The 24,524-nt window shown below is 39.3% G+C and overlaps 1 protein-coding gene across 1 annotated transcript in view; it reads right to left on the bottom strand.

Moving 5' to 3' along the window:
- Positions 1 to 24,524, bottom strand: part of LOC127654782 (neural-cadherin-like) — a 437,028-nt gene that overhangs the window by 184,238 nt on the left and 228,266 nt on the right. Inside the window, exons 9-14 of the mRNA XM_052142196.1 lie at positions 21,887 to 22,055; positions 20,805 to 20,975; positions 19,407 to 19,579; positions 15,140 to 15,307; positions 10,598 to 10,847; positions 5,726 to 5,853 (exon numbers count right to left, since the gene is read on the bottom strand). Of these exons, the coding sequence (XP_051998156.1) occupies positions 5,726 to 5,853; positions 10,598 to 10,847; positions 15,140 to 15,307; positions 19,407 to 19,579; positions 20,805 to 20,975; positions 21,887 to 22,055 (1,059 nt within the window). The remainder of the gene's footprint in view (positions 1 to 5,725; positions 5,854 to 10,597; positions 10,848 to 15,139; positions 15,308 to 19,406; positions 19,580 to 20,804; positions 20,976 to 21,886; positions 22,056 to 24,524) is intronic.

Raw genomic sequence — 24,524 nt, forward strand, 5'->3', positions numbered from 1 at the left:
ATCCCTGGATGCCTGAATAGGGGGCAGATTTACGGTCCAGATGGGAAATACTGATGGGGGAGTGGAAACTACACCCCGAGGTACTGAAATAATCTGGTTGAGATTTTTACACAGCAGAAGTTGACCTCTTCGTCACACAGACAGCACAATGTCCCCTCTACTTTCTCTAAGTCACCCAGACCTCCCATGGGTCTGGACGCGATGGCACATACATGGCCCAGAATGCGCCTGTATGCATTCCCTCCGGTTTTCTCTGCTCCCAGGAGTCTTGACCAGAGTTCGCCAGCAAGGGTCCTGGCCCTTACTCACGGTGCCGCGTTGGCCGAACAGGGTCACTGGGCTTTCACCTGAAATCTTCGAACCATTTTGAGCACTAAGGCGCCCTCTACTAGAAGTTATGCCAATAAATGGGGTGTCTTTGAATCTTTATTATGTGCACTGCACCATCCTTCAGTTAACTGCCATATTGCTTCAGTTCTGACATACTGCAGGGAAAATTATCAGCAGGCAAATGCCCCGCCAACTTCTGACTCTCAAGACATGTTTTTCTTATGGCAATTACTTCTCTAAAGAATTGGGGATCTGCAGGCTCTGTCTTCCATTCCTGCTTAGATTTGCCCAATGGCTAAAACAACATTGAACCCTCATCCTGACTACCTGCCTAAGGTTTCTTCTCGACCGTACATCTGGTCACTTTTGAAGCCTTCTGCTCTCTGCCATTTACAATGCCGGACTAGCCAGTGGCGTAAGTCTGGGCAAATATCTGTTTGACATGGCGGCCGCAACAAAGGGGCGGAAAATGTCACATTGGGTGAGGGATGTTATTGCCCTGACCTACGAGGCACATGGTCAAGCTTCATCAGTAGTGATCAGGGCTCACTCTACCAGAGGTGTCGCCTCCTCTAAAGCCTTGGCTAGAGGTTCCCTCTGCAGCATGTTTGGGGTGCTGCAGGCTGGTCCTCCCTGCACATATTCATAAGATTTTTGAATGTTCATGCCACTCCGGGCTCTCACGTCCTTGAGTCAACATCACAAGCTCGTGTCTGAGACCTCTCGCGCGTTTGTGAGCACAACTACACATCCATAAGGGGTCCGGACACCAACAGTGCGGCGGCGTGGGTATTCTCGTTCCCAAAGCGTGAAATAAGTGCAGCATCAAAGTGTAGCATTTTGATAGGGAACGTCTCGGATTACTTAACTGTAACCCCTATTCCCTGATAAAAGCAGAACGAGATGCTGCTCTTCATAGCCGCAATGAGGATGCCCCAGGACTGCTCTTCAGACAAAATACCTGACAATGCACTTGTGACGCATCTATTTATAGCCCTGCTACAGGTGCATCCTATGATGTCACCAGTAAAGGCTATACATTTTTGTCAATTTCATTTACATGTTGCACACATATTCACAGCTGGTCACTCCTAAAGACGTTCCCAAAGTGCTAAATCAGCACAGCATCTCGTTCCGCTTTTATCAGGGAACAGGGGTTACAGTTAAGTAACTCGAGACTAATGGAATAATGTACATATTTTGTTCTTATGGAAAGAAATTGGTACTTTTATTCACCAAAGTGGCATTCATGAGTGCTCATTAAAATATTCTCCACGTGCAGCAATGACAGCTTTGCAAATCCATGGCATTCTAGCTGTCAGTTTGTCCAGATGCTCAGGTCACATTTCACCCCTTGCTTCCTGTATAACTTGCCATAGATGTCTTATTGGGCATGTCTCACGTACCTTACAGTCTAGCTGATCACACAAAACTCTATGGGGTTAAGATCCATAACACTCTTTTCCAATTATTGTGTTTCTTTGCCCACTTTAACCTTTTATTTTTTATTTCCTGCTTCAAAAGAGGCTTTTACTTTGCAATTCTTCCCTTAACCCTCTGGGGTCGACGGATGCGCCGGCGCGTCCTGCTGGATATTTTCGTCATTACAGCAGAAACGACTTAAAATACTTTGTCATTTTGGGGCATACAGATAAGTGTAAGACATCATTAGAGACTATAAAGGGTCTTATTTTATTTGTGTACACTCACAATAACAACAAAACCTTGTGATTTTGTAAAATAAAGAAAATAAAAAGGGTGAGCTGTCTCTGTGTTCACGAGCATATTTCTGAAACACGTCAAAAAAATGAACTGAAACTCCTGAACGTGAATACTTATCACACAAACATGAAACATATGTCTAAAGAAAGCTTAAAATGTCTACTTTTAAATAAAACAATTACAATTTAAAACAAATATTCTCCTGCAATGTAATCTGTATGAAACAAAGCGATGTACAGTTTTTACTGGCTTAGCTCATTACAGCTAATGTGATCACTCCCACCAGCAGAGCATATGCTAATGTACTGAAGAGATTAATGCAAATGTACATGCCCCCGACAGTGAGGTTTGATTTAAACACAATTTATTCATTTTTCTGTGTGTTTGTAACTATACACAGGCGAGTAAACTCCAGGATATTAAGGAAGAGTTAACATTTTCCCCAAAAGAAGAGCGTGACTCCGATGAATGTTTGTATTTTGAAGAGAGACTTGATCCAGCCAAGGATACAATTTCGGACGAGTAAGTAATTTCGTTTTAATTAGTTGACATGCTATTTTATATAAACATGTACATATTTTACTAGTGGGACTGTTTCCAGACTTGCCATCCAGGATTCAGACACTTGAAATATGTCCTAATAAGCAAGTTTTAGTTACATTTAAATGCTGTTGTGGCTAAAGCAGGTATTTAAATTGTATGCTATATGATATAAATATGATATGTAATATGGTATAAAAATAATATGTATGTTTATAATATATGTTATCTAGTGCTTATGCTGCCTCATTATCATCAAAAACATCATTATCATCAACAAAACTTGTGCTTGCAAATATGTGTTCAGGTTAAATGAGTAAAATGCACTTTAAATATGCCCATATTAGAAAATCACCATCTTATAATGATTTCTGAAGGATCATGTGACACTGAAGACTGCATTAATGATGCTGAAAATTCAGCTTTGATCACAAATTGCATTTTACAGTATATTCAAATAGAAAACTGTCCTTTTAAATTGTAAAAATAGTTCAAAATATCACTGTTTTTACTGTATTTTGGATCAAATAAATGCAGTCTTGTTGAGTAGAAGAGACTTCTTTTAAACGGTAGTGTAGGTCTAAAATTAAGTAAAGTGTTTATTTAAAGAAAATGTACAGTCAGATTACTTCTTTTAACTTAAAACTTGATTTTGATCATTAAGTCTCCTCACATTCATTCTCTATCCCTCATTGATAGGCCTAGGGGAGGGTCTTTGTCTTCTCAGGTGTAAATCACCTCAATATTCATGATCATTCACGCCTCCTCACATATAAAATGTAAACACTAAAATTCTCTTATAAAAGTTAAATTACTTTATTGTTTTGTATGAATAAAAGATCAGGATGGTTTTCACATCATTTTGTAGTAAAAATTCTAAGCTACAAGATCCAGTTTTCAAAAGTCTTGTGGAATTTTTTTTAGTATGTGTTACATGGCCTTATTTCAATGACTTAAATATTTTGTTTTTTCAAAAACGTTATTTTCTCAGAAATTCAAACCTGTACACACATTTTGCTCACATATTATTGTAGCCCAGTTTGTGTTGAATACAGTGTTATCAGACTTTAGCCATTAATGTGTTTTTATGCAACTGAAAAAAGCAGAAATGTCAAGGCATGTCAAAACTTCTCCAGGGCCCAAAACACCCTCAGACCCCAGAGGGTTAAGGCCTACACCCCTGAGTCTTCTCTTTACTGTTGTACATGAAACTGGTATTGAGCGGGTAGAATTCAATGAAGCTGTCAGCTGAGGACATGCAAGGCATCCATTTCTCAAACTAGAGACTCTGATGTACTTATCCTCTTGTTTAGATGTACATCTGGCCTTCCACATCTCTTTCTGTCCTTGTTAGAGCCAGTTGTCCTTTGACATTGAAGACTGTAGTGTACAACTTTGTATGAAATTTTCAATGTATTGACACTGCATATCCTCCATTCCTCAAAACAATGATTGACTGACGAGTTTCTAGAGAAAGCTGTTTCTTAATTGCCATTGTTTAACTAATATTGACCTTAAGACATGCCAGTCTATTGCATAGTGTGGTAACTCAAAAACAAACACAAAGACAATGTTAAGCTTCATTTAAGGAACCAAATAGCTCAACTGTGTTTGATATATTGGCAAGTGATTTTCTAGAACCAAAATTAGCAATTTAGCATGATTACTCAAGGATAAGGTGTTGGATTGATGGCTGCTGTGATGGGGCCTGTCTAGATTTAGACATTTTTCAAATAGTGATGGTGCTGTTTTTTTACGTCAGTAATGTCCTGACTATACTTTGTGACCAGTTGAATGCCACTTTGGTGAATTAAAGTACCAAGTTCCATCTGAAACAGCAAAATCTGTACATTATTCCAAACTTTTGTCAGACAGTGTATATATATATATATATAAACTTTTCTCAACCTTTTCGAGACACTGGACATGCAAACAACACATCGCCAAAGGTCGCTGTCGCTCGTGTGACCAGCTATCTACAACTCTCATTGGAAATTAATGACTTCTGGTTGCTGCAAGATACTTTCAGTTTTTTTAGATATAGATGTGTTTACAAGTACCCCACCTCACCTAGCCCCCTATAATCAAAATATTCAGGACCAGTAGCCTTCCCTTATCATTTATTCACCAAGATCTCTGACCCAATGCTGGGACCTCCTGTTATTTTATGTGTTCTGACACTAATGCCCGAAACACACATAGGCACATTCACAGCAGGTTAAGGCAAATTCAAGAACATTCAGGTTAAGAAGAATGAATCTAATCTAGATAACCAAAATAGGTTGAATAAATGAAGAGGTGCCAACTGCTGTTTCAACAAGCCCCAAACAACAGTTATCAGACAAGCGGCTCTGAATGGCCACACTAAACCAGCATGGTGTTGGTTTTAAATGATGCCCTGCCGGCTGCATTAGAGTAGGGAACACAAATAAGAGAGCTGAATTAAATGTAAATGGCATATTAAAATAATTGAAGGGGTCAGGTTAATAAAACACACAGCAATCCCCATCTGGCACAAAGAGGTTTGGGTGGTGGGGGCTTGTTGGAAGAGAAAATAATAATATTAGTATTCACACCCCCGAATGATACTCATTATTAAATGTGGGATTGCATGATATCTGTGTTTGGAGGACTGTTAAAAGCCTCACTATGAGAACAAGCAATTAACCATACAAAAATAGCATACTTGCAAAGAGACATCATCACAGCCTTGTGTGCCACGTTCCATATACCATTCTTCAAGTAATCCTATTAAATGAGAGTGTGGATTGTTTTTTTTTTATAATTATTTTTTAAATGTTTTTATTTTGTTGTGTGAAGAAACAAATGTTATGTTAACACAATAATGAAATATAAGACATTTATAGACCTATTTGCCTGCCCACTCAAAATGATAAAATAATCTGTTGCCAAATTTTAAACAGAATAAATAAGCATTTTTTTTAGAGGACATAGCAAGTTCTGAGGTTTAACGATTATTCTATTCATCCTGGCTAAATGTGTGGGTGTATGATGGATGCTCTTTGAATTTTATAGATCTTTCAATTGTCTGAACAAATTGTCTACAGACTCACCCACAGATGGTGGTTGAATGAGTGAATAGCTAATTCAATTGAAATATGCCATCACATACCTTCCCATTCAGCCCCAGGTCAAGATCATTGGCTGACACCTGGAGAACTAGAGTGCCAATCATCGCTCCTTCGGTCACTGATGCCTCATATATAGAGGAGGTGAAGAACGGAACATTGTCATTGACATCTGTGATAGGAGACATTTTTACACAGTCAAATTTGGAAATAGCTTAATAACAATGAAATAGCTACATATTTGAGGAACATCCGTTATAAAACTTGAAAAACACATGGTAAAATATGTTCAGCAGTTTTCTTTGTTTGAGAATGATAATAAAGAAGAGGCTTTCAGTCTGATTTATTAGTCTGTTGCACATCGATATCAATTCAGAGAAACTATGTGGCCTTGGTTCCATAAACTAGTTAAAGTCAATGTTTTAACAAGGCATTATTTGTGTGAATCAATATTTGTGTATTTCCAGCATTAATAAAAAAAAATGGCTTCTCATATACAGAGATACATCCATCAGACTATGAAGACATAGAAACAGCCTTGGAAGTTTGAGGGAAATTAAAACTCTGACTTTTCTTAACTCTGACATTGTATTATCTAAGCCTTATTACACTACTGTGGACACTATGTGATCAGGAGGAAATTAATACCAAGATTACTCTACTAAAATGTGCTGTTCTCAGTACTGGAAGGGACATAAGGACATTGGAATTTAGGGTAAGATCTTTAATGGGTTCACTGATTCCAGACACTAATCACCATCTGATGCACTCGGAGGTTTTAATTTTCTATCAGCCAAAGCCGTAAACCATGAATTAAACAGCAAGGCCAAATCCATTACAACCTCCTCCCTCCAGAACCTGCCTTGTTTCTCTCTGCCTCTATCCCTCTCTATCTCTCTCTCCACTCACTGAAACACAGGAGGTACTCTTAACTGGAGAAAAAAGATGGTGTAATTAAGTCAGAGGGAAGAGAACCGATAAATTATTTTTCTGTGGCTTATGCGGAGCACTATGAATGGTAAAATGCTTTCCAGGAATATATTACAGTTCCCTTTCATAGGATCTCGAGCTGCGTAATCACATTGGGGACACACCCTGAGTGTCACGTGGTCTGAAGCCATTGTACAATCATTCAATTTATTGGCTGATGGCGCTTAAGCGACGCTCCTATAGGGTGCTATGTCATGGGCTCCATAAAAGCGCTCGCTTTGGCGCCATTGGGTCAGATTATCTGTTCTTCTGTGCACAATTTTGTCTAAGCTCGTGTTTGTTCCAGTGACTCACGTCAAAGCGAGGATTATTAATTCTTCCTTTTGAGTGGTGAACACGTTAGGACATCATTTATACAGTGCAAATTTCAGAGCAATTTTAATGTGTTTTTCCCCAAACATTATAAGGGTCTGACGGGGACAGATGAGCTTTTTTAGGCACACAATTTCTCACCATGAGGCGTTATCCCCACTTTTTCCAGTTCCACGGCCACCAGATTTGGATGGCGAAACAACACATGGAGTGCTTCATCGGTGCCATTATTCTTTCGGGGTTCTATCAAGAGATGCAAGGTATTTTAACGTATTTCATTTATCCTTCGCCATTCGTGGATGACGTGGGCATTCTGGCAAGCCAAGAGATGTGCATTACTATCTCTGATCGATTTTATGGTGTTGCACTTTTCAGTCAGCTGTTGGATCTATACACAATGGTTTTGTAGTCCAACCAAGCGCATCATGTTAAGGAATGACTTAGAGCTAATATGAACTCCGTTTGGAATTTCCCTTGTGATTTCCCCCTGTGGATCATGCTGAGGATGATGCTTTTGTTTGCGAGGGTGATTTGTGCTATCCGGGTACTCCATGCTGCTCACCATTATATGCTGGGATTGGTTTAGTGTCTAACCCGTTTTTCAGTAGACCAATTTAGTTCAGTTTCCCCTATAATTTTTGAATATTTTCAGCTTCAGTTTGGCCTCTGCCTCCATGACCAAGAGTCTTTACACATTTCCACCGGTCAGTCTGCTGCAAGCAGTTCTGCAGAGTGTTTGGGAGCATTGAGTTTGGCTTCAGTTAGTGGCACCATTTTAGCCATCTCAAGTATAGTTTCCTGTCAGAAAAGACATGTTTTTTGCAAGACTGTTTTGGGGCTGGGGTTGCCCGGCAGTGCTTAAAGTCTATGTTGCCACTAAAGAAGCTGAGCATGTGCTTATCAATGGAGTCTCTGTCAGTAGACATTTTCTTGTCTCTCATTTATACGTGTAGTATGCAGGCTTAGTCCTTTTTTCCAGTCCGTGTTCCCTTATGGGATTTATCTGTTGTTTTAGATGTCCTCTCAGGTGCTCCGTTAGAGCCCTTGACTTGAGTTTCTCAATCTTAAAACGGCCCAGCTAGTAGCATTGCCATTGTTTAAAAGGTTTGGTGATTTACATGCCCTTTTGATCGATCCCTTATTTATGGATTTTGCACCAGGGTGTTCAAGAGTGGTGTTAAGACCTCGTTTTGGCTATTTACTCAATGTAGTTTCTAACATTTCACTCACAGACTATAATTTCAGGCTTTCTGTCCTCTACCATTTGAGTCGGAGGAACATGAAATATTACATATGCTTTGCAAAGATTGGGAGCTGCAAGTTTATGTTGGCCGTCCTAGCCAGTGGCGTAAATCAGAGCAGTTGATTGTGTGCTTTGGTGGCCGCAACAGGGGTGTTTCGGTGTTCAAGAAAAGACTGTCTCATTGGATTACTGATGCAATTTCAAGTGCTCACAAAGTGCGTGGTTTTGGGAATTCAAGTCCATTCTATGGGGAGCATGGTATCCTCATGCGCTTTGGCTAGAGATGTGTCTTTGGTGGACATTTGTATGGCGGCAAGGTGGTATATATTTGTCAGATTTTATAATCTGGATGAGGGTTTGACTCCTGATTCCCAGGTTCTCTCTGTTGGAAACTCATAATTTTCTCTGTTTTATTCAGACGCTTTAGCTCACTTGTGCTCCGCTATATGCTTGCCACATGGATATAGACAGTTGGTAGCTACTGTCGCATGGCTTGAATGTATTCCCAATGTGATTAGGCAGCTCGAGTTCCTACTAACGAGAATGTCTCTATTATGTAAAATGTAACCCTGGTTCTCTGTTTGGGAATGAGATGTTGCGTGAGCTGGCAATACTCTATAGCAGCTGCATAGGCTTGTACCTTCCTAGAGAAAATCTGACTCGATGGCGCCAAAGCAAGCGCTTTTATGGAGCCTGTGATATAGCTCCCTTGGGGCATTGCTTAAGTGCCACCACTCAATAAATTGCCATGATTGTACAATGGCTTCAGAGCAGGTGACACTCAGGGCGTGTCCCCAATGTGATTATACAGCATCTCGTTCCCACTCAGGGAACCAGGGTTACGTTTCACGTTTCACGTAACCAAGACTTCTGGATGCCAGTTTCCTCCTACAACTCCAAATAAATTAACATGCATCTTGGAAGTAACTGTAGCTACTAGATCAGTGTTATGGAGCAGCCATAACTGGGGGACAGCAAGGGATTCATGCATGAAGAGAGCCAGATTAACACTGCAGGGTAAACTCTGTAAATTACAGAGTGAGGTGAAGAGACTTCCTGAAGTGTAAGAGATGAATGCTGAGGAATACTTGAGTAGAAGGGAACAGACAGGGTGGGATTAAATAAAGGGTATTAGAAAGTTGTGGCTACCAGGCTTTAGGATGCATTCTTTAATGATCAGGTGTTGAAAATGTTTAAATGGGGCATGTGATTAAGCTGTAGATGTAAAGACACTTGCAGTGTAAATTGCATTGGTAAGAATAAAGGAAGTGTCTGTAAAAATCTAAATGTAATAACTGGCTTATGCACACATATTTTTTTATATTTTCTGCTTTATTGTGTAAATAGGAAAGATACATTTTAGATATCCAAACATTGCTATTGCAAATAGAATAGAAGTAGAACAAGGATTCCTGCAACAGATAGTTTGCCCCCACAGAGCCCTGATCTCAACATTACTAAGTCAGTCTGGGATTACATGAAGAGAAAGAAGCAACTGAGACATAGAGCTGTGGCAAGTTCTCCATGATGCTTGGAACATCCTGTCTGCAAACAACCTTGACAAACTCTGGGTAAATATACCTAGGAGAATTGGTGCTGTTTTAAAGGCATATAGTGGTCACACCAAATATATGACACACACTCACACAGTACATACACACACACACACACATACACACTGGTGGCCAAACGTTTGGAATAAATGTACAGATTTTGCTCTTATGGAAAGAAATTGGTACTTTTATTTTAAACTCAAGGCACTCCTCATCACAGCCCTACAATATCTCAGTGGCTAAAATATATGTGCTCATGCATTTCAATGTAAAAGACAACATGTATTTTTTAGGGTAAAGAAGCTAAATATGAAAGTGTTTGGAGCCCATTTTATCATTTATTGAACATGATGTCATTAACAATGTATCAGAGGTGGATTAAGCTGCTAAACAGATGTATATTTGAATTTGCAATATTTTAGTCCCTTCTGTATTGGAAATGTTTATGGGTGATATCACATTTGCTGTAAATTGTACTCATCATTTATTTATCTTTTTTATAATAATAATAATTATAATAATAATAATTATTAATATAAAAATGTATAATTTTTTATGTATTTCTATAATTATAATGATATATGTATTAATGTATTTGTATTTATTTAATAATAATATTTATTATTATTATTACTACCGGAAAATATTCACTAATAAAAAATACATCTATTAACAATTAAAGAAAAAAAAATATATATATATATAAAAAGTGGTTCAAATAGCACTACACTGTGATAAACTCTCAGTAACAAATCTAAAATTTGTCTCTTGACAACCTCTGAAATGTTTCTGTTGTGACTGAAAAATACACTTTTTACCTGTGATGTTTATGTGAACAGTGGTGAAGGCTGCTAGAGGTACAGGAGCCACATTCTGAGCTCGAACCCTAAGCATGAAGTTGCGAGTGGTCTCATAGTCCAGGGGTTCAGCAACAAGAATAGAGGCTGAGCCATCTTCACGGTTTGGAGTTAGGTAGAAACGAACAGGCATGTTGCTCTCTGGAACCAATCCATCCTCCAAGTTATAAGTCACCCTTGGATCACCCAGTGGGGAAGTGGCCTTGATTGTCTGACAGGAGGAAATATTCATTTTAATATTCAATGAACAATTACCATGTTCAATGCAGTGCATGGTCACAGCAGATTGATCAACAATGTCAGCCATTGTCATCAAAAACTTAAATTTGTATTGCAGCAAGTGTTATCTTTATCCCTTCTCCTTTCTCTTACAGTAAACTTGCCCTTGTTTAGTTATGTTACTCTTCATAAAATGTTCATCTGCATGTATAATGGCCTTAATAGCAATACAAGTATTCCAGGACATTCAGCAAATTAATTTATTCAGTGCATTTGCTACAAAATGAAAGAGTATGAAAGTAAATGTCCATAAATAATCCATACTCACTGATTGGCTGGCTTCCTAAATAGTGAATGTAATGAAGCAGTATCTTTAAAATTTGAAGCAGGGATCAAATAATTCATGGCAGAGGGAAGGAGATAGATTAGCTCTGAATGAAGAGGGGAATGGAGCGCAGAAATTAAAATAGCATTTTAGCATTACTTTAAATGAACTGTGTGTGTGTGTGTGTGTGTGTGTGTGTGTGACAGGCATGACCCAATGTGTGTAGACTGTGTGGTCAAGCAGAAAGCAGATACTGTCAGTTTTACCAGTGGTACATGACAGTCAAGTCGACAGTGTTTGGGAAGTCATGATCCTTATAGAATATCTGGAACATTACTGTGGTATTAAAACCTAGCCACATCATTCATAACAATACTTTAATGCACATACGGAAGACATGTTTCAAAGGTGTGCCTCAAAGGCCAAAGTAATACATCACTTATCAAAAGGTTTGTTTGTTATGCCTCTTGGAATCTACTTTTTTTTTTTTTACAGTATAGCCTATTAGGCATAGCTGAAATCAACATCTTTCAAAAGCATTTAAAAAACAAAACTTTCATTTTGAGAATAAAATCATAAAATTACAGAACTAATGTCATAATATTTTGAGAATAATCTTATAATAGGCCTTTAACGAGTCAAAGTCAGCATTTCGAAAATAAGGTCATAACATTACAAGATTAAAATAGTAATATAAAAAAGTTGTGAAAAACTTTACCACTTAATATTTTTTAATATTTTACTGTTGAAAACACCAATCTAAAGCAAATAAGTTAGGGGAAAGTTTAATAAACTTTCTGTAATGTGAGATTTTAAGTTCAGTATCTGTCCTATGTATATACAATGTACTATTGTACATTGTACAATTTAGGTTGGCTCAATAACAAATATATATACAGTATATATATTATTTTTAGGTTAGATGTTGATTGTAAGAGTGTAAGAAAAGGAGATTATAAAATCATAAATCTCTTTTTCTTACCAATAAGACACAATCAAATTGTTGTTGCAGCGCCTTCAAAAGGTGAAAAAGTATTTGTAAAACAGCTCAAGGATGGGGCAAGGAGGAGGCGAGAACCGGCTTTTCAACATAAATAATATTTTAATGAAAAACTTAACAGTACACATAAACAAACACACATGGCGGACATGTCCGCTAACGATCTCTCTCTCGCGACAGCCCTCTGCTGTCGGCCTTTAAACCTCAGGGACAGATAATTAGCCTAATCACGGGACCGGGCGCGCAGGATCACGACCCGGCCCGCCCTCCACCCTGCCACATTCCTCCCCGTTCTCTCAGGCTGGGGAGCCCCGGCCTGACGTACATCCCCCTCTTTCCCTGGGGAAGGGCGCGCCTTCAGCTGTCTGCCGGCAGGTCATCCCCATCTACCTGGGCGAGGGAGGGACAAGGAGGGAAACAGAACTAATTAAAATGGGGGGTACTTCCTGTAAGAGTGTAGTACCCCCCAAAACTATAAATTTTAAGAGAGGTAAAGGCCAGCGCAGAGCGACAGTGAGAGAGAGAGAGAGAGAGAGATGAGAAAAAAAAAAAACTCTTACTCGCCAGTTCTCCGATCACGCCGCAGCTTGTTCCTCGGCCACTCCTCCACCCTTTGTCGGACGACAGCCGCGCCTCTCGGGCGGATCCGCGGCAGTCCTCCAGCCCCTGGCGGACGGAACACCCGCCGCGTTCCGGGGACTAGAAGGGTCTCCCCGCCCCTGGCAGCGGTTCTCCGCTCCAGGCGGTCGGCAGTGAGCCCCTCCCGCTCGTGGTCGGCGGTCTCCAACCCGCCCGCGTTTCAGCGGCCGGTAGGCGACTCCTCCGCCCCTGGCAGCGGTTCTCTCGCTCCAGGCGGTCGGCTAGAGCCCCTCCTCCCTCGCGGTCGGCGGCCATCGTCCTCGCTCAGGCGGCTGGGCTCCTCGTCCCCGGCAGATGGCGCGGCTGCTCCGTTAGAGTGGGCGGTAGTGGCGAGAACTCTACTGCGGCGTATCCCTCCTCCCTCCGGGTTTCGGCACCAGTGTAAAACAGCTCAAGGATGGGGCAAGGAGGAGGCGAGAACCGGCTTTTCAACATAAATAATATTTTAATGAAAAACTTAACAGTACACATAAACAAACACACATGGCGGACATGTCCGCTAACGATCTCTCTCTCTCGCACAGCCCTCTGCTGTCGGCCTTTAAACCTCAGGGACAGATAATTAGCCTAATACGGGACCGGGCGCGCAGGATCACGACCCGGCCCCGCCCTCCACCCTGCCACAGTATTTTAATTGAGTGTTGTCAATTACATTCACCAAATATAATTCACCAATGGCAACACTAATCTTCCTAATGGTGACTTACACAACTATTTACAACAAAACTTCAACAAAAGGAACAACATAGAGGTAAAACGTATTTCATTTCTAAAAAGCATTTATTAGCCTTCCCATAAGCCTTGGTTGAAAACATATAAAGTAAAAATATTCAGTCTTATGGATATTTTCTCAGCCACAAAGCTTAGTAGCAGATACAACATTATAAATTGAATAGCTTAACAACAGCAAAATACCATGTTTCCAATTTACAGTTCACAAGGTTTTCACATACAATCCACTAAATAACAGTATTTTGCCATTATTTTGCAAAAATATACATTGTTCAAGTACCAACTGTGCATAAAACATTGTTAAGTAAAAATATGAATTTTCAGTATTTACATTTCATTTAAAGTTAAAATATTAAAGGTGGTGTAAGTTATTTTTTATTTTTAAATTATATGCATTTCACGTCTCTGTAACAGTTCTAGGCACAGTAAACAGTGGGGAAATATTTTTTCTTTTGTTTAGCCAATCAGAAGACTTTCTGTGTGTCTATCATATTGTGCATTCACAGGGCAGGCATTCAAGCTTATTTAAGTGCTAGTAGTGTTCTGCTCCCACAAAATGCTCAGGGTCAGACAGCGAAATACTCAGGGGAACCCTTAACCCTCCATCTGCCCCAACACAGCAATCTCTAGTGTGTCTGTGCGTGCCTTTTTAGACTGGGTTATGAAAAGAGGGGGCGTGGCTAATTTAATGGATATTGTATTGTAAATGTACTAAATGACCTAAACGTTTACCAAATTGTGTGATTTAAACTTTTTCAAACACCTTTTTTACTTTTTCCTTTAAAGTAAAGTTGTTTTTATGAATGTTTTAATTGTACTCTACTAATTCAAGTAAAACCAAACATACAGGAACAACAAAATATTTTTGCCATTGCTAAGCTCCCCATCCACACGCCTCCATCGTGAACAGCAAGGTTTTTGACCAAATATTCTCATAAACGACAAAGATAATATTCCTACATGGGCTGGAATGAAGAGTGACATTGTCAGGTATATTTATCAGACATTTTTTGTAAAAGAAATTGTTAAATTATACAGAAACCTGTTATTTCACTCCGGATAACATTAGTGTAAGTGAACAGAACTGCTTTACACATCACTATGATGCTGTGAACTCTTTTACTATCACCTTTATTAAGACCTGAATCAATATATAAATTCATGAATGTTAAGTTATTAGCTTTAATTTACCTCAGAGCACATGTAGGTGTCCTCACTGATGTTATACATATTCATTTGGGAATGAGGGCTAGCACAGTTTAATCCATAGCATGCCCTTATCAACATTTATTTAAAGATTTTAAAAAGAAAAAATAAATACTGTTTCTCTAGGTACCTTGTGTCACTATAACAAGTGACCCAGCAACAACATTAAAACTCTGCTTTTAAACTGCTCACATACTCCCGTAGACACTCGTTGGGAAAAAGCAAACGTTTGTGAGAGAAATGGCACACAGGAACAGTGGCTATGACAGAATTCTTCAGAAATGCTTTAAGAGCAGGGCTTAGCAAAGGGTCAACTGACATATTTGTAAAGCTCTAGTACATCATACACTCTCAAGTCTTTAGAGTTATGTTCAGTACATACCACAACTGGAGTGTCTCTGACAGTGTTTTCAGGAATGACGACCTCATATCTGTCCTTCTCCCACTGTGGTGGCTGGTTCTTCACATTGGTGATGGTGACTGCCAGCTCAACTAAACTGCTCTGATTCCCTCCATCTGTAGCTATGATCTGCCTGGTGATGTAGGTCCTCTGGAGCAAACAAACATTATTAAAGGTCCTGCAAGGCCTGGGGAGTGGCCCACACTTTAAGTCAATCAACAATGCTCTCTACTTTTCTCAGCCAATTATTTTGCATGTTCAGGTTTGCTGACATCGGGTTTGCCCATGTGTTTTTAAAGAGTTGAATTGCTGAAATTGTTTTTAATTTCACTCAGTACTTTTATATATATATATATATATATATATATATATATATATATATATAAATGTTTTTTCTTTTCGGTCTTGTACTTCCACTTACACCTAGGGGTGTGAATGCAGCATCATTCAAATGCAATAGTTCCCTGTCGGTCACGCATTCGAATTTGTGTCGATGTAGTAACACTAGTGGTTTGCTCTTGAGAGCCCCATTCACCTTTTCTTTATTCAGAAAAGGCCAAGGATTATTGGCTATTTGCATGCCGCTCTCCACCCCGGACATTAGGGTATAAAAGATGGCATGCACCACTCATTCAGACTTGTGCTTCTGAGCCGAGTGCATGTGCGTGTTCAACCAGTCACTTTGCTATCTGCTGCCGGAATTACGGCATGTATCAGTGGTCAACATCGCACGGTAGAGTGTCGTGCTTCCCCCTGGGTACATAGCCGGCTGAATCCACAGGTGTAAAAAAAAATAAAAAAATAATAATCTAAAAGAGCTTGCATAAACAACTGGCATTTTTTTTAAAGATGTCCTTTCACCTTTGTGCTACTGGTTGTGGCAGTTATCTCTCCCCACTGGATGGCCATGAAATCTGTCTTGAGTGCTTGGGTCAATTGCGCCCAATTCTGGATCTAAGTTTCTTGAACAAGGGCTTACACGGGCTTCCGTACAAGATGTTGATGCAGGAGTCAGGACATCAGACCTATGGAACCTCCATGTCTGGCTCCTGGACAGGAGACCTAGCAGGCCTTCCACCTGCAGTGATAGACACGATCACTCAAGTCAGAGCCCCCTCCACGAGGTGGCTGTATGTTCTGAAATGGTGTCTCATTGCGAAATGACGTCTCCCTCCACCCTGAAGGTGTATGTGGCTACTATAACTGCGTATAACGATACACTGAATGGGAGACACTCAAGGCAGCATGACCTGATCACCAGGTTCTTCAAGGGCACAAGGAGATTGAATCCCCCTAGGTAGCGCATTATTCCCTCTTGGGATCTCTCTGTGGTCCTACCTGCCGTACAAAGAGCCCCTTTTGAGCACCTGGAGCAGGCCAAGCTCAGCACTTTGTCACTGAAATGGGCTCCTGGTGGTGCTCACTCCTATCAAGAGGGTTGGGGACCTGCAGGCGCTCTCTATCACAAGCAAATGCCTGGAGTTTGGGCCGGCACACTGTCATGTGATCTTGAGACCCCGGCCCGGTTACATGCCCAAAGTTCCCACCACTCCCTTTCGGGATCAGGTGGTGAACCTGCAAGTGCTCCCTTCAGAGGAAGATCCGGCCTTGTCATTGCTGTGTCCAGTTCATGCCCTGTGCATCTATCTGGACCGCAAGCAGAGCTTTTGATGCTCTTTAGGAGCAGCTCTTTGTCTGTTTTGGAGGGCAGCAGAAGGGGAAAGCTGTCTCCAAACAGAGGCTGGCCCATTGGATTGAAGATGCCATTTCTTTGGCTTACCTATCACGAGACCCTTGGGAGTCTGGGCGCATTCCACTAGAGTGTTGCATCCTCCTGGCACTGGCAAGGGGTGACTCTCACCCAATACCTTTGTGAGGTTCTACAACCTGCGCATAGAACCAGTATCAAGAGAACCAGAGTGTTACGGGGTAACAACAGGTAGGCCGAGCATCCGGTCGGGTGTATCGCTTGCATTTGCGTCTTTCCCTTTTCAAGGTTATAATGTGTGCTATCTTTTCCACAACAGTTACCCGCAACTGGTGAACACTGGAAACCTCTTTAATTTTTAAGCACTGTTCGGTGACAAACTCGGCGGAGCAATAACCACGCCAGGCCCGGTACTCGTGATCTGCCCCTTTTCAGGTGAGCCCACGTACTTGGGCTCAGTGCTCCATTTGTGGTGATTCCTCCCTCGAAAATCCAGTATGATGTATATCCACTATTTGGTTTCCCCTCTGGTGAACCCTGTGTTTCCCCCCAACAAAGCTTCATTCTGCCTCGGACACTGTTGCTGTGTACCCTCTCCGTAGAATAGGTTCATCCCCAGTGGCATCATTCCATATGTGAAATTCCCCATCTGTAAGTCCATGTGAGGAATTCTCCACATGTTAACCTCCCTCCTGTAGGATGTGGTCTCTGTAGTGCTCTCCCTCCCTCTATTCTAGCAGGTGCTTGGCAGGAAATTGGTTAATATAAAAATCAGGAAAGGCCACTACCTGTAGTCTTCTTGGGTAAGTACCTCCTCCCACCCTAAACGGGACCCGGGAGACACCTTACCTATCTCGCTGGAAGGTTACCATATGGTTGCGCGCTCGCTGAGAGGCACGCAGGCTTGCCCGTGTCCGCTCCTCCGTACCTCGTGACACAGTTTAGTGCCTGCGACATTTCGTATAGGAACCCCTAGTGTCACTACATCAACAAAACATCGAGTGAGTGACAGACAGGGAACATCTTGGTTACGGATGTAACCTCTGTTTCCTGATGGAGGGAATGAGACGTTGTGTCCCTCCTGCTGCGTAGCTGAACCAACTGCTGACATGGCCGGACTCTCTCTCGGCTCCTCAGCACAAATCTGAATGATTGGTGCACGCCATCTCCTTTTATACCCCTATGTCTGGAGCGGAGTGCGGCATGCAAATTCCACTCGACAATTTTCATTGGCCTTTCTGAATAAAGCAAAGGTGATTGTGGCTCTCAAGAGTGAACCCCTAGTGTCACTACACTGACACAATGTATCTTTCCCTCCATCAGGGAACAGAGGTTACATCAGTAACCAAGACGTTTTCCATAACATGTCACTGTAGAAATTCACTATTCACATGAATCAGCCATGATTAATTAACACATGAGTGAAATTATCCAATAGCAGTGTGGTTTCTGAGATTAAGCGAGTCGTATTTGGCTGGTCATAAGATCCTAACATGGACCTCTCCATGTAGAATAAAACAGATTTTATAACGTTACAGATATGACTGGAATCTTTATCTCTTATGAGTAGTCATGATTTTAAAATTACTATAATTTTGCTTTTTAGGAGTAAATCTTTTGAGGTCAAATATAATGAGTGGACCTTTACTGAGATGCCAAATACTATTTAGATTAAAATCTAATCTAAAGTGTGAAAATATATTTAAGATACCATCTGACCTTTGAATTAACTACATGTGTATTTCTACAGGAATTATGTGGTGTATATATGAGCAAAATCAGAAGAGATCTGATCATGCTGTAATCATACCATTCCATTATCAATCACTGTCAGTTGTCAGCTCACAGCAGAAGCCAGTGCAAATCATCAAAATCCCTGATGATGTGTGCACACAGCAGCCTGAATTGTATAACAGGCAGTTTGCATGTGGAATGATGTGAAATGACAGCTAAACTATTTACCCCTGCCCTCTGTAATCACACAAAGAACGTATACACACTCAGACACTCAGACACACAAAACATTACCATATACACTAGCTGACATGAGACCTTGGTAGCCATAGGAACAGTTTTACAAAGGTTGTTTGTCAAAGGTGGCCCAACATCAGTGGATTTCAAACCTAAACACCTGCTCGCACACAGATATACATGATCATAAAACCCATCGATCAATGCTATTAATTCTTAAACAAGCATTTTGTACTTTTGTGCTATAATTCTGTAAAATAAATCGTTACTACCCAATCAATTATCCAAGCTGAGTGCTGTGGAAAAGCATTTGTTGACTTGCTACATCTTTCACACTGCAGTATTTTAAATACATCAAACACAAGAACTTTACAATATTCATCTCAAGGCAAGCACAATTTTAGATTTAATTCAACACACCTTCAACTCCTGTCCTCTATGACTGTTTAATGATGAATCATTGTGCTGGACAGAATTCCCCAGAAAGCTCTTAAACTTGTCTTTTAAAAAATCTACTTTTCTGACTCTCTGCATAAGGCACACAAGACAGCTGTTTGGAGCACAACTGACCTGCGAGATGGGCTGGTTTACGTAGATCCAGCCTGTGAGTGGATTCACACGCAGGTACTCTGGCTGTTCCTCTGACATGGAGTAAGTGATGGCTGCATTGGTGCTGTAATCATCATCATGTGCAGCCACTCGCAGGAAACTGGTACCAATCATGGTGTCCTCTCGCAAGAAGTCTGTTTAGGGAAAGACCCAAGATATTCAAATATACATGCACTGGATGCACTGTTCTGATCACTCTTGGTTCATAATCAGAAGATGGTCTTTGTTTGATTTATTTAAAGATTACTCTCTCCACTGATCATATCTTTGAATTGAATATGCAAGAGACTATGACAAATGCGAACCAACAAATGCAGAAATTAATTTTAAAATTAGGTAAAATTTTAGGCTCAATTTATAATCGTTGTATAAGGTAACATATATATCTTAGGTCTTGTAACTGGACACCATTTTTTCCAATTTTCTCATGATGTTTAATCACTTTTTGCCTTCACTGCGGTGAGACTAATGTTTGAAAATTTTACAAAGATTCCATGTCGTGATGGGGTTTTTTATACTTTTTGATGGCAAGGACATCAAAATACAGTATGATGATCCCCTTGCAATGGACACACTTAGAAAAACATATGAATTCAGCTATATATTTTCATGCATTAAAGACCCATTTATTCTGTTTCAGAAAATTAATTAGGAAGAAAGGCATCTAGATTTATTGCCATCATACTAAAGCAAATTTCTAAACTCTATTAGAGATAGATGTTGACATCTGACAAAAAAAACATTTTCAATTAAATTCAATTGTATTTGTAAAGCACTTTTCATAATAAATATTGTTCTAAAAAAGATGTACAAAGAATATTGCCATAAAACCCACAGTAATTAATTAATATTATGATTTCCAACCAGTCTTTAGAAAGCATATAAATATACATATATATATATATATATATATATATATATATATATCATTACTTTTTTTCTACGGACCCCTTAGCATAGCCTTGCGACCACCTGGGTTAAAAAACCCTGGTCTGTGATCATAAAAACTACAAGTATCATAAAAGAATTAGCTAAATGCTTTTTTTTAAATAGTTTAAGCCACGTCCACACTAACATATATTAGCTGTTCAGCAATATATGTTGTGTTTTGGTCCTCAGGATGGGATGCTAACTAGCAAGACTTTCTGTCAATTAGCTTAATCAGGAAGACATGCTAGTAGAAAGCAAGGCTGAGTTGGTCCACAAGAGCAGCACTAAACCAGCACTTACCACCATATACCAGTTTGGAACAGCATAGCAATCCATGCAAATCTAAGCTGATATTTTAAACAGTGCCAATATAAAGTGCCTAAAAGAAATCATGAAGAATAAGTGCATTTAGGTACTTAAATTGCTCACATTCATAGCGCAAGTTCTCAAATTTGGGGCTGTTGTCATTTTCATCAAGGACCAGAATGTTGAGTTGGCAGATGCCTATGAGGGGGTCCGCCGCTTGATCCGTGGCCGTCACTGTTACTGCATACTCTCTCTGCTTCTCCCGGTCAAACTTTATTGCAGTTACGATAACACCTGTAATAGTACATTTGTTACCATGGAGATTTGGTTCACCGATAATTAAATCACAGCTGAGAGAGATATAAAATTTAACCATTTTTGTTATGTAAAATTAATGTGTATATATAAGTATATACATATATATATATATATTTCTTATATAGTATTGTGAATATATATATATATATATATATTTCACAATACTAAAGAAAATTACATTTTGTTGGCTTAATAACACAATAAGTTTACATTTAATTGAATTTGATAAGGACTTTGGAATAGATATTCTAAAGTCAAGTACAACACTATTTAATACAACACTGTACTATTTAAGTACAGATACATATACAGATAACATATATACAGTGTTTTTATATAAATATATACACTCTATATACTGTATATTTGAGTGGGATGACAGTAAATATTCACATCACAGTCAAATATTTTTTACAGTTTCCCCTTTGACATTTTTGCAAACGTTCCTCACATTTTGTTCCACTGCAATCCACTCCTATTTTCTGATTATTAAAGCACATTCTGATTAAAGTGAATTAAACTCAAGTTTGAATTCATGAAAATACATCAAGGCTTGAAATCCATAGCAAGCGGCAGCCAGAAAAAGAGAAAGGGAAAGATAGAGACACTGAGAGAGTCAACAGTGAGCTGATGTGATTATAGAGTGCTTAAAGAGATTTTATATTTTTTTTATAAAGGTTGCGTTTACCAGTTGCCCTTACCAAAATGTTACATTTTCTGTTTAAAATCCTGTGATATCCGAAGTTTTTTCAAACATTATCTATATTTCATTTGATTAGTTTGAGAGAAATGGCAATGGAAGTATCTAACCTCTCAGAACAGTAAATTGGGTATGAATTAAACCGTGAATGACCTTCTTTAGTGTAAGTGTGTTTAAATGGAAGTACCCGTTTCTGGATCAATGCTGAAGGCGGGAACAGTGCTGTCTTTGTGCATGAAGCCATACGTTACTTTTCCATTGGCACCTTCATCAGCATCATCTGCATGAACCTGCAGCACAAATGTTCCAGCTGGCTTATTTTCCAGAACTGAGGCCCTTTCCTTATACTCGAGACACTGCGAGCAAAAAAAAAAGAAAAGAGAAACACAGCTACAGAAAAACAAATATTTACATTAAATATGTCAAAGAAAATAAAAGGTAATAGGATAGAAAATGTCTTATACAAAGTTATGTAGAGTGCACATGTTACAAAGGCTTGGGCTGAAGTGTCAAGTTTCTTTGCTAAAGGTCTCTATGGTGATAGCAGATCCTAGCAACTCTGTAGCTTTTTGAATAGTTTAAGTGCTTGAACCTTTAGCCTTTGGCTTACTAACTCAGATCTTTAACCACTAAGCTGCCATCACTCCAGTGGAACAAAGCAACGAAAAATCAAACAAAAGAGAGGTGATGATAAAAGCAGTGATTGCCAAGCCTTTACACTAAAGGCTTATTTATATTCTTACTGGGCACACAGCTTCGTTTAGTTTGCCAAAAAATTATGCACTGTAGTTTTTGTTCAGCTAAGGTGTTTGTTTGGTCAAATTTCTTCCGTTTGTGCACATACCTGAAATTCTTGACCTAGGAGATCCCGGCTAATCAAAGATGTTGATGAAAAATCACTGGTGTGTTTTGGGCATGATACTATTTATTTATTAACTCATTTGAAAATGACATTGCACATAATATACACTAATGAGCCAAAACATTATGACCAACAGCCTAATATAGTGTTGGTCCTCTGTGTGCCACTAAAACAGCGCCAACCCACCAAGCATTGACTCTACAAGACCATTTTGGTCTATTCACCACTGCTGACTGGGAGCACCCCACAAGTCTTGCGATTTCAGAGATGCTCTGACCCAGTTGTCTGGCCATAACAATTTGGCCCATTGTCAAAGTCGCTCAGGTCCTTACTCCTGCCCATTTCTCCTGCATTCAACACATTGACTACGAGAACTGAATGTTTGCTTACCAACTACTCTACCCAGACCTTGACACGTGGCCTTGTTAGGAGATGATCAACGTTATTCGTTTCACCTGTGAGTGGTCATATTGTTTTGGCTCATCAGTGTAAACGCATACTTTGTTCATGCTTTGTTTACATGATTGCTTTAATTAATCAAGGAGAAAAAAGTTTAACTTATTCCAATGTATAAATTAGGCTGAAAACGGCATTATATGGCCAGAAACTATTCATGTCCATGTAAACTTAATGTACCTAATTTAGCTGATTAGAATAATATGTTAAATACATTACTATTATAAAAAAAATATATATATATATATATATATATATATATATATATATATATATATATATATATATATATATATATTAATTACTTTTATTTATAATTTCACAATTTTAAAAGCAAATAACAATACAAAACACTACAGTATAGAATAGAGAAGTCACACATACAGAAAATAAATACATAAATAAAAATGCAGACAGATCCTTCATATTCCTTCAAAATAAACTGCATAGATCAGGAAAAACACAAATTGGCCCTATAACAAAAAGTAAAATGAATGTGAAAAAACAAAACACCTATTCATGCAATATTTTGCAGACAAACCATAAGTAGCTGTTACATTCGAAAATTAAAGCATTGTTTGCCCTTGTTGTTCAACAAAAAAACCAAATGATCCCACATTTTATTAAATCCAGTTGTATTTCCAGCTATATTATACCTAATTCTTTTCAAATTTTGGGTGGAGGTGAGCTCTGTTAACCATTCTGGCAGGAGAAGCCTTGCTTTTTTGTACCACATAGACAAAATGACTTTCTTCGATACAATCATACCATATTGTATGGTTTTCTGTATCCTCCAAATGTGACACTAACGTTTTAACCAAAGAGCAGGTACTGATAAAAGTAGAAAAAGCAAACTACTACTGTACTAAGTGAAGAGGAAGGTTTAAAAAACAACAACAATGAATTCAAGGGAAAGTGAGAAGCAAATTAGAAAACATTGTCAACCGGATGTGCATTAAAGGGATGAAGAACTAGAAAAGTAATAATCCTTATCTGTTTGGTTCTGTTGAGATTCATCTCTGTTTTATAACTGAAGTGCCCTTGACTCAATTCCATCCCACTGAATCTGTTGATTTTTCTCTGGAATAAGCCTGGCTATTTCAGCCATGCACCACCCACACACCTTCTTCATCCTCATATGTGTGTATGTGAGTTCATCATTAAAATAAAGAAAACTCCTTTTCCCCTTCATCATTAGTTTCCCAGCTTAAGGAAAACAAATACAGTAAACAAATCAGTTTAAAACACATGGCGAGAATTCCCAAATTGGTCTGCCAGCCTTTCCATTGATGGCCACTTGTGACACCTAATTAATAACAAGGGAACTGGTTCTTTCTGTGATGGTCTTTTTCATCCTGATTCTGGCTAAAACATGGTCTGTGCTCTTCAATCAATCAGGTAAGAGTGAAATCCCATAAGGTCGAAGGCACAAATATCAAGCCGAAACCCTTACTATTGAATCTCAAATGGCTCCAAAAACCTACCACTAAAACACACATGCCCTGAA

Source organism: Xyrauchen texanus, chromosome 2, assembly GCF_025860055.1.
Source record: "Xyrauchen texanus isolate HMW12.3.18 chromosome 2, RBS_HiC_50CHRs, whole genome shotgun sequence".
Lineage (NCBI taxonomy): Eukaryota > Metazoa > Chordata > Actinopteri > Cypriniformes > Catostomidae > Xyrauchen > Xyrauchen texanus.